The sequence below is a fragment of the Pempheris klunzingeri genome, chromosome 1 (genome assembly GCF_042242105.1).
Source record: "Pempheris klunzingeri isolate RE-2024b chromosome 1, fPemKlu1.hap1, whole genome shotgun sequence".
In the NCBI taxonomy this organism is placed as follows: Eukaryota; Metazoa; Chordata; class Actinopteri; order Acropomatiformes; family Pempheridae; genus Pempheris; species Pempheris klunzingeri.
In genome coordinates, this window is record NC_092012.1 from 30,399,569 (window position 1) to 30,411,228 (window position 11,660).

At 40.7% G+C, this 11,660-nt stretch overlaps 1 protein-coding gene across 1 annotated transcript in view; it reads right to left on the bottom strand.

Moving 5' to 3' along the window:
• The window catches only part of adamtsl3 (ADAMTS-like 3), a 172,449-nt gene extending 161,530 nt beyond the window's left edge, over positions 1–10,919 (bottom strand). Inside the window, exons 1-2 of the mRNA XM_070830721.1 lie at positions 10,902–10,919; positions 9,763–9,882 (exon numbers count right to left, since the gene is read on the bottom strand). Of these exons, the coding sequence (XP_070686822.1) occupies positions 9,763–9,882; positions 10,902–10,919 (138 nt within the window). The remainder of the gene's footprint in view (positions 1–9,762; positions 9,883–10,901) is intronic.
• Between the last annotated feature and the right edge of the window lie 741 nt (positions 10,920–11,660).

The following is an 11,660-nucleotide window of genomic DNA, read 5'->3' on the forward strand; positions in this document are numbered from 1 at the left end:
AAGATGAATATAATATTAAAATAATGTTTCGCCTAAACTATACCAGACAGAGATGTCAACCAAACAGCAGCACTCATAATTGATGAGTCTGTCCTGTTGCTTTCTGTGATGGTATTTGTTGTGCTTACAGGTAGTCGTGTCTGAGCGCTTATTTTTTTGTGCAGGCAAACTCGGGATATTAATCATAATTAATAATTTGGCAGCAGAGCTTCACAAATCCAACTGCTTTGGCTTGGACGTGGAACCAGATCCAAAATGAACCTGCCCATCAAAACCCATCCCTATCAGTCGTGGTGACAAAGCCACAGAGAATTATCACCAACTCTGCAACTCTATGCAGCTTCTTAGCTTCTTTTAGCCTGTTTTGATTTTCCACAAACTGCCTTCATCAACCTCATTTCCAGCAGTTGTTTCAGTGTAAAACACTGGTGATGAAACTACTGTTCAGTACCTGCTGACATAGTGTAGCATTTAGCAGCCAGATCATTTTCTCAGTTTTGTGAGTTGGTGAAGATAAAAATAGGGTGAAAACTGGACTTCCATTCCTCAGGTGGGCACAAACACGACTCAAAATGAATGCTAATATTGCTCTGGTGTCTGCAAAACAATTAGCCACGACAACTTTAGAGGGTGATAATGTGTCAATATACTGCTGACAACTTGTTCTGCTGCCCCAAAGTGGACAAAATAATCAAATGCTGCAACAACAAATGGAAAATGGAAGTAAAAAAATGTGACCTCTCTCTTCCCTACAAACATGGGAATCAATAGGACACCTGAAATGAATCTTTAATAACCACCGTGTTGCCCTTGTTTTTAGCTGTATTTCTATTTCTACCTTCCTGTCAATTTGTGTTTGGAAATGCGTGTAGCACTGAAAGCAAAACTGGAGTCAAATTCCCTGTAAGTGTGCACACACAAGCAGTAAAAGCTGATTCTCATTCAGGTTGAACAACGAATAATAGAAACTGATGTGGAATGAAAGCTCAGAATAATATCGTTGTTCAGCCTGGACATCGCCCTCTGTGAAGAGTTTGATGGTTGGGTTACAATCCAACAAAATCAGGCCCGCATCACGCCCTGTTTCACTTTCCTCTCTGAGCTTTTGCTCGAGTCACCATCGATCTTAAGCATCGCTCTCATCCATCTTCGCAAATCACCCCTTTTAAATCCATTTCGCATAGATGGGATGGAAGCAAACCCCTCCCCAGAAATGCAGCCGAGCCAACGGCATAGCTGCAGATTTGAGTCTGTCTGATGCAGCAGGACTATATTGTAGCAAGACCTTAGGGAAATGACAGAATTATTAGTCACTGAGCGTCTCACCCTCCTCCAGTGCAGGTAAAACATTATGACTGGACTACCATAACAGACGGGTTTTTTTTCATCCTGATGTATTCCTACTACTGTATCAAGGCTGTGCGATAAAACATGAGTTAAGGCACTATTGCTCTTAGTGTAATACTTTTTGCCTCTGCTCTTCCAGACAGGACACAGTGTTAAAAGAGCCAGGTAGGGTAAGAATGGTGCAGAGAACATGAATCATGCAAAGGGAGAAGGATAGAGAAAGCAGCCTTGGTTAAGTCAAGGAGACAGAAATACAGCCTCAGATCAAGCTGCCTCTGCCTGCCTTGCTGTCAAGTCTCCCACCTGCGCCATGTTCTCTATTTGGGGCTCAGGCCTCTGTCATACAAAAGGAAAGAACTGGCATCAAACCTGAGAGAGCCCGACATCTCAACGTTACGAGCCTTTCAACACAGCTGGTCACACACCATGCCTTGACATTGCATTTATGTAACCTGGACCCAAGCTTTCCTTTAGTAATGATAAAGTAAGCTCTGAGACATGCAAGCAAGCCAGCTCTGAGTCAACCCCCCCTCTCCTCGCTGTGACAGTAGACACGCAGAATGCAATTTGACTTGTTTTCGTGCGCTAACTGGCTCTGTCTTTAATATGAATCAGTATCTGAGACTGCTTTGCCAGAGGCTGATGATAAGAGGATCCAGGAACATTCACATTACAGTCACAAGGTGTGCAAACAACCCCCTTGTCAACACACAACACACACACACACACACACACACGGCGTGGTGAGGCAATCTTTACACTGCAAGCACCTTGTTTTATTCTGAATGAGATTCTGATTGCAGCTATATTGCCGTCTGCAGCTACAAGGTTTTGAACAAAAAAAGGTTTCTTTCCTTACTTTGATCGTCTCTTTCTTAATGTTACATCATTTTCAGGGATTAATTTAGTATTTAAAAGAAACCAATTAGGTTGGATCAATCAGAAATGAACATTAAAAAGAAATCACTTTCCCCAACTTTTGCTGTTCTGTCCTGCAAATATGTTGTTTTAAGGAATTTAGACGCCTGGTATTAATACACATGCTCATTATCTTGATTCTGCCTACACTGTGATTGGACCTCAGCAGCACATTAGGTAGGAATAGCAAGCAGACTTGAAAAGAAACGTGGTGCATCTCGAGGAATCGCTATGAAATACACAGTTGCTAAATCAATTAGTCAATCGGCAGAAAACTAATCAGCAACAATTTTGATAAATTATTGATCATTAAAACATTTTTTCATGCAAAATAGTTTATTTCTGCTGGTTTTGATTTCTCAAATTGATTGTTTGCAATGTTATTTGTCTCAGGTGATAGTACACTGAATCTCTTTGGGTTTTTAACTGATGGGAAGGCATTTAATGATGGTAGCTTGGGCTTTAGGAAAATACAAATAACATGAAGTACACATCACATTAAGTCACAACCCTGCTGTAATTACTAAATATTGCGTTCCACCGTGTGGATTTTATTTATCAAGAAAACATATCCAGATACATTTCAAATTAATAACAGTATTTGCGGAATAATTCTCATTCTTAGTCTTTCAAATTAAAGCTTTGAACTGAGGTAACCAACTCCTCATTGATTTTGCAGTTGCCAGGCAGAACTGCTGTATATAGCAGGAAATTACATTGTCAGGAGAACAAGAATTGGCTGTTGGACCTCTGATAGAGAGTCAGAAGTGGCTGTCAGTGCTCCGTCTACAAATGCTGACAATTTATTCACTGAGCTTTTGTCCAGCTTTGCTACCTCCAGAGAAAATGATTGCACTTCCAGTGACCTGTTGATTGTCTTGTTTGAACTGTGGCCCGCAACACCATCAACTTGTCCAACTGGGCGCTGCCAGGGAGCGTCTGTCTTAACCACATCTTCCATGCAGCTCCTACGGTCCAAAAAAAATCTACTAGGTCTCCTACACAATTCATTTATATATAAAACTGGTGTGAAACAGGTATTTTGGAGCCATGTGTGCAGTGGTAGGACCACACCTCAGTGTGTGTGCATGTGTGTGTGTGTTTCATTAGGAAGCGATGAATACATTTATCTGGCATTTGCATCCTCCAAAAATGTTTTCATATGGGCGTAATCACAGCTTAGTGATGTGAATAATGTCATGTAGCCGCTCCTCTGTGCAAACTGTCAGAAAGAATACTGCATACATCTGTAACACTGCAAACAAACAGCCTGGATCATGGGCTACAAATCATCTAGAGCATAAAGGACCAATTAAAATTGAAGCTGAATCACTCAACGCTTGTTTTTTCTGCCTTGATAGATTAAGTATAATGTACATCTCCACAGTCCTGACTCCATCAGTGTCAGGTCTTACTGCTGCTCTCAGTTTCCCCTTCTAACAAATACAGTTCTCATTCTGACTAATTCAGCAACTTCTGCTTTGCAGTTTTTTTTTAAACTACTGTCGACAAAAAAATCAACATTTCCTGCAAAGCGTCTCACATAAAAGCCCTAAAGTGGCTAATAATGCATATTCTCTTCCATTTCACGCTGGCCGTTATTGTGAAACATCTGCATGAAATTTGACAGCAGCTTAGAACTGAACAAAAGAACAGAAAAATAAAGTGAGTATGATATGATGATATGACTCTGCTCTTGTACTGATGTACTGCTGTTGTGCTGTGGAAATGTGCATCATTTCCATTCATCCACGGTGTTTTTTTTACCTGATTCTTATTTGGGACTTTATTTGTTCATGCTGGACACTTTTTATAGCTAATAGTTAAGTACGCCATTTTTACTAGCACTTTTATTTGAGAATAACTAACTAGAATAACCCTAATCTGAATACTGGGTTTTATTTGAGACTTGAGAGTATTTACAACAACCTCATGTGACCCCTGTTACCTACCTACTGGTCACAGGGCAGTTAACTGGATAGTGGGCCAGTGTCTAGGCTTGAAGGACAGGACTGAGGATAAATAAAGGACACAATCAAAGAAAAAATAGAATATTGACATGGATACTTTACTTAGCAGAGGAATACCTTATTTAGTGGCGTCAAATAGTTTCACAACAGACCTCAACATAACCATTCACACAATACTATTTCAGTTCTTACATACTGTGAAAACAATATGAAATATGCAAAAAAAAAAATTCAACTGCTTAAAAAACGTTTCATTAAATTGAAGTATTCCTTAAAGGGTGAAAGAGTCCAGTTCCTACTTTGATATAGAGCACTAGATTTCGCGCCTAACTTTTTCAGTCTAACAAATAAACAACTGTGTTATATACCACAATACAATCATATAATACAAGGAAAATAGCCATTTGTGGAACTTAGCAGCGATAGTGGCTGCTTGGTCTTCACTGGTCATGCAGGGACGTGTGGAAGTGGACGAGGCACAGTCCATCCTAGGACTAATAGCCATTAGCTTGTTAGCCAAAAAAGTCTGTGGTTTCTAGTCCTGCCATCCAACAACTTCATCTCCTACTCTATAAATCCACCACTAAGCCGCCCGGCTCCCATGCTGTCCATCCCCAGGAGCTGCAGCACACTGGCTGGATTATGGACATAACTTGGAGCTTCGCTAAGCTTGTTTATTAGTCACATGAGGCATCACTTGGTTGTGTTTTTGTTGGCCTAGTTTGGTATTATGTGTCAAACTGGGTACTTTTGGGCTACTCCTATATATGTACGATTATTTTTTGGATTTCTTGTACTTCACTACTGTATCAGCTCACTGAACAACTCACACACTTACATGTGAGTGTTAGACAGTCTTACCACACTGGTGTCATAACAGTGAGGGAGAGAAGAAGGGGATGTTTTCCTCCTAATGAACGAATGGCCTTGAGTTTCAAATGGTGGCTCGTCATTCATCAAGGAGAGAGTCCTGAATCCAAGGTCCAAGGCACTTCAGGGAATCTCAGTCTAGCTTGTATGACAACAGGGCTACTATTTTCAGTCCTGAAGTCTCAGTTATTCATGGCCATAGAGAATTAGAAATTCATCAGAATTCTCAAAGTGCTGCTACAACACAATAGCAATTAAATGATTTAAGGCAGTTCTTCATCTAACATCAGCCCAGATCAATATCCACACATTCCATGTATACTACAACTGTTATTCATTCTGTTTACTGTTCATACCAGTGCCATATATTTTAGTTTTATTAGCTTACTCTACACAAATACTGCTTCTAAAACATCCAAATTAGCTAAAAACAGCTGTGTGGCCTCAGTTAAATGAGTTAGTCAATAGCAGTTCCATAATAAAGGCTATATATCATTTCCACTGAAGCCAGATAAATGCATCTGGAGATTTCCTTTATGCGTCTCTATCCCTGTTAGCTCAGCACTTACACTCCAGTAGCACACACTCGGATGACTTGAGCCACATGAAGCAACTGGAAGAGCCCTGTTAAATGTTTCAAAAGAGTCCACTCTCAGTAAGGCAGTAAAAGAGGGAAGTTCATTCCTTTCTGAATGTAAAAGCTCTATAGATAGGAGTGCCTCGTGCACTGAGCTCTCCTCACAGATGTACAATGTCATCTTCTAGTTGTGAAGCCTCACTGCAAGGCTCCGGGCGACTCATCTAAGTGGAATCTCTCCTAACAAGGTTTCTGTGTTTCGTTAAGGATCATTTGTATGATATTTGTCAGCTGCAAGGCTTTCAAAACACAATGTACTCTCAAATTCTTAACTGGATTTATGCGAATGTGTGTCCAAAGCCTTGCAGAGAGATCCGCTTGTTAGCTGCAGTCCAATGCCATATGGATCACTTTACTGCTCTGCTCTGCTTTATTGAATCAAAAAGAGGAAAAAAAATCTTCATATTATAAGGGGTGCATTGTGTGTGTGTGTGTGTGTGTGTGCGTGTGTGTGACTGAGCCCAATACCCTTTGACACAACATACAGAGGCTTAATTTTCAGTGTTGCATAAAAAGTCGAGAAATGCTCTCAGAGCAATTTGCATTTTTGAAGCCGTTTTTTCAAACAGCGTAGAGTAGAAAATTACCTCGCTCTCCTCATTAAAGCACAGAACTCTACAGGAATGCAATATGAGACAAAACTACTTATAGTGCCAACACCTACTAACGGTACTCTGAAAATGCAAGCCTTAAACTCCCACTAAGCTGCGCTAACAGGTATGAAAGGTTTTGTAATCAACCTTTTAAATTGTGTTTTTCTCTTAAAACGCTTGCTTTGTGCTGGTGTGTGAGAGTATTACAAATCAGTATTTTCAAAGTGTGCATTTGAGAATGTGAGCATTCCCTGAAAACGGTAGTAGTTCTGAGTGCAAAATCTAAACCTACTCACTTTCCTATTGTGCCAAACCATTCTAGTTTAATTTGAAACTGCTCACTTGTATTGTGTGTGTATCAAAACCTCATATATCTTCTTCCTCTGTGCCATAGAGCTGAATATTGTCCAAAAGCTGTTGAAATGACACCAGAGACTCACATTGTCACTCTGTGTGACATGTTCCTTCATTGCAACACACACACTGTAGTTTATTTTGAGTCAATCCCACATACACTGTCCTGCCGGGAATACTCCAAATGCACAGTATATCAAATCGCCGCCCCAAAAAAATCCCCCCAACAAAAGCACAATTTCCTCCTGTCTGAGTAACGTTTTCTGAGAAATTACAGTGGCCTGCTGTTTTAGGAAATGACTGAGCCATATATTCTTGACCGGAACAAATGGGCTTTGGGCAGAGAGCCACAGACGGAGTAGGAAAGTCACAAAGTATTGACAGATTTGGGGATAAACACTGTGGCTTCATTTAACATGCAATGCATGTGGACTGTTCGTCTCCTGTGCCACAGAATGTAGCCTTCTATCTATCTATCTATCTATCTATCTATCTATCTATCTATCTATCTATCTATCTATCTTTTCACTGGCTCCTTATGTAACTGCCAATAAGCTCAATAGCAGTCAATCATTTCCTATATAGCGGTAGTTTGATTTTTTTTTTAATATAGACACTTAATGACTAATGTCTGTGGAAAAGGGCCAAGAACACCTTGCATGAAAAACATAAATAAAAAACAGACCTATTTTTATTTTTGTTGAATTGATCTCTTTGGCACATACATACTGCCCTCACACCAAATGTAGCCATTTTCATTAATTATACACTACTCACAAAAAGTTAGGGATATTTGACTTTCAGGTGAAATATATGGAAAATGTAAAAAGTGAATGCTACAGTGAGATTATATCATGAAAGTAGGGCATTTATTCATCTTAAACAATTTATTTGTAGAAAATCTAACAACAGTGGTGGGTATACCACAACAAAAAATTTTCAGTGTCTCAATAAATTGGGATGTGGCCAAATGACGTCCACTCCTCTCCTTTCTGTGACTCTTCCAGTCTCTGTATCACTGTTACAACCTCCCGATGACACTCTGTGACCCTCTAAGCTCAGTGAACACCTCCGTCTGAGGACTTCCTGTTTGAAGCCTCCAGTGTTGAGGTGCTGCTGATCAACTGTTAGGTGTCGTCTTGGTCTCATGATGTCAGAATGTGAACAGCAGGATGAGGAGGACTGTTTAAATACCAATTCTAACTGAAGCAGGAAATGTATTGGTGGATTCATGGATCAAACCTGTTGTGAATGTTGCTGTTAAGCTTCTTGTTAGAGAACAGCAGCTGGTGCAGAAAGTACTGAGACACTGAACAGTTGGACATGTGCATTCAGAGGTTTAGAGAAGGTCACATTAAGTTCACCTGGAAAGGTTAGAATGCATTTTAGGTTCATCCTGAAATTTCACCTGAAAGCCGAATATCCCTAACTTTTTGTGAGTAGTGTACATGGACATGTAGGACCAGGAATGGTCTGCATATGTTAAGTGTTCAGTTTCCTCACATTCAGACTTTTCAGTTTTATCTGAACCTATACTACACATGTTAAACCTCCACCAGACCACCACCAAACAGGCTCAATGAACCATTGTTCTGTTTGTTTCTAGTGTGAAAACATTTTTTTCTGATGGTTCGGACTTTCTAATCAATTACAGGAAGCTGAAGAAGCAGAAGCAGAAAAAGGACAATAAAACAATATGAGCCATGGAAGCACAAGAGCAGAGGGGGAGACCAAATTGGCATTTAATTAGCACTTGGTCTGACGACTTTATCAAGAGTCTGACACACGGTGTGACAGAGAGAATTCAAGAGGCCAAAATGTGTCTGCAAACACATCAATTGTAGTGAGACGCAGCTCATGTCGGTGATGACGACAGGACCTATGAATGTCATGTGCAAGGGACGTTAACTTCACCTTACAGGCTATTAAAGGTGATCAAAATCTCAAGCTGATAAGATGACGATAAAAGGACCTTTCTACCTATTGATTGTTTGATTAATTAACTGATTTCTGTCTTCCGAAATGTATCCTGTGCCCCAAGAATTGCACCACTTCACATAAATAACAAAATACGACACTTAAACAGACAACAAAGAAATACTGCAAACATATATAACATCGGATGTTATGAATAAGTGGCTGCAGTGTGATCAGTTTAGTCATCTCCTGACACATTCGGTGCTTAGTCCACACACCAACACTGAAGCCTATTCGATCCCCAAACCCTGATTTAACAGTTTGACAAACTGAGGAACAGAAGAGCTCCACAGATTCACTGAAATTAAACCGTATTCCTGTTTTGCTTTTTTGTTGGGGACACCAGTAAGCCCCCTGGGATGTCTCTAGGAGTACCACCCGTCTAGCAGATCTGTTAGCTGGTGCGACGTAAAGCAGAATGTAGGACAGACACTGACCCAGAAAATGTGACAGAGCATTAATAACCATTGCGGGGGGAAAAATCAAAGCACCGCTGACACTTAGCATCTGCTACCTGCAGTGCACTGCTGAGGTGTAACAACTGCAGACATCCAGCTCGTACAGCCTGCCGTGGTGAACTCCACCTGTTACTCAACCTGTAGCATCCATTCCACTCTGATGCACTGAGGCAACACCATCTGCTGCTCACACCAACACTAAACACCTACATGGAACCTTAAGCATGAGTGTGTGGGCAGAATTTGTAAGTGCATGTTTGCATACACATTACACTGATGTGTAAAATGTTGTTTTCTTTAAATACATCGACCATCTCTGACATGATCGCAGTTTTATTCAAAGCCTTAAAGGGACAGTCCGTAATCACAGTGTAAACAAAAGGCTCTCCCCACCACCAAAGGTTTAAACGCCAGATTGAAACCTGCAATCAGTTCCGAATTGAATGACAGGTTTCTAATCACAGGACCACTGGACAGCAATAGACTTCACATTTGAACCAGGAAATAGAAATCAGAAAATCTAGGTAAAGACACAACATAGCAATTAACGGCAACTGATGATATTTTGGTTCAAAATATCAACATCAGCTATTACAAATCCACACTGGCCCAGCAGCAGTAACGAGCGTGTGACTGACCTGGTCGTCGTATCTGTAGGTTAAAAACTGATCTTCTGTGGCATCCTCCATGAAGCTCCCTTGAGGTGAGAGGGCGAACTCTGGCAGGAACACTGCACTCTCCGGCTGACTCTCTGCACGCTGACACACACACACACACACATTTTCAGTAAATCAGTATTCAGGCAAAGTGCATGTAAATAATATTAAATTCAGATCAGGATCATGCATCATATCTGTAGGAATTATACAAACACACACACGGTGGAGCTGGACATTTGGACCCTTTGGTGGTGCATCATGGGTAATAAATCTGTTCTCAGTAACTCCCAGGTTGATCTCGTGAGCTAAAACCTGGACCTCGCTGGTGTTTTCTAAACACAGGCTGTGAAATCGTCTCCCCAAACAGGATGGGACCCCCTTCCCTCCCCACGCCTCCTCCTCCTCCTCCTCAACTCACAGCACCAATATGACAGAACCCCCTGACGGTTCTTCGCACATTCTGCTCTGCTTGAATATTTTCTATTCATTTCACTGTGATTTATACAAAATAGTCGTCTCACGCTGGATTTTTGCATGATCAGCATAATCCAAAAGCAGGGAAGACTGATTATCAGGCTGACAGGGACTGAGACTGTGCTTCACACTAACGCTGGATAGGAATAACTGGCATGTGGCATTTAGAAGACTCCCCAGAGAGAGAGATAGAGAGAGAGACTGTGTGTGTGTGTGTGTGTGTGTGTGTGTCCAAGCCACTTGAATTGTGTGTGAGAGATGATCTACCATTAAGATTAGTGGGAGTGGTGTCTCCGGCAGGCTTTTAGAGCCACTTAGAGACAGACACAGCAGAAGTGCCACTGGTATGTGTTTCCCCGAGGAGTGTCTGAGGACCACTACGCCTTTATCACTTACTAAACTCTTCGTTCTCTAGTTCTCCCTCTGTCAGATTCAAATTTGCTTTACTGACACACACATATAATTCAGAATAGAGGAAAAAGAGACAGCACATGGTTTGATATACCACTACTGTATTACACTACCGTGTATACATGATACTACAAACAATAAAATACTGTTTTGGCCACTTGGAGGCACTAAAAACTGTAAACACAAAACTTTGCTAATATGGCATATTTGTTAGACAACACGTGACTATTTACGTCAGCACCAGCAGACATAGCGCAACATTCAGGGTGGTGATGATGAATGAACGTCCAATATTAACTCCTCTTCAACCTCTGTTTTGGTCTCCACCACCTCCTGGAAAAATATCTGGCAGCTAAGTGTTTCAGTATGTTCACCAGATCAGATCAAAAGAGATCAGAAATTACTGTTGCATTGCACAGTCAGTTGCTCCCCTGTAGATTCTGCGCCTGTCTTCTGATGCACAGAAGAGTATATGACCGACAGCCGAGGAAGCAGCCGACATCGCCTCTGCTCCATTCCAAAGCAGAGAGACGTGTTATCTTATCTCAGAACATGTCTGCAGTGCATCTGCCATGCTAACAAAGTAACTTTTAAAACCAGTTATATAAAAACATAATAAGTAAGTGTTACCTATATCAAATTTACATCGTAACTCATCTCAGCTTCACTAGGAACTTAATATTTACATTTAAACTCTGTGACGAATGTTCCAAAAATTGGCAGAAAACATAGGATCAAAATGCAAATAAACTGTAATGTGTAGGTATACAGGACATTTTGTTTTATCTCAGAGCAAACATTCTGCAATGTGTCTGCTACCCAAAGTATTACTAAACTTTTTAACCAATGGATGAAATAAAATGAATACAATTCCATGTTTTCCTAGATCATACATGACCACACAAACTGTTAACATGTTAAGTTTTAGCAATTCACATTGCCTCAATCTCTTTGATATCATGTTGCTTTTTTTCTGTCGCCTTTGACAACTG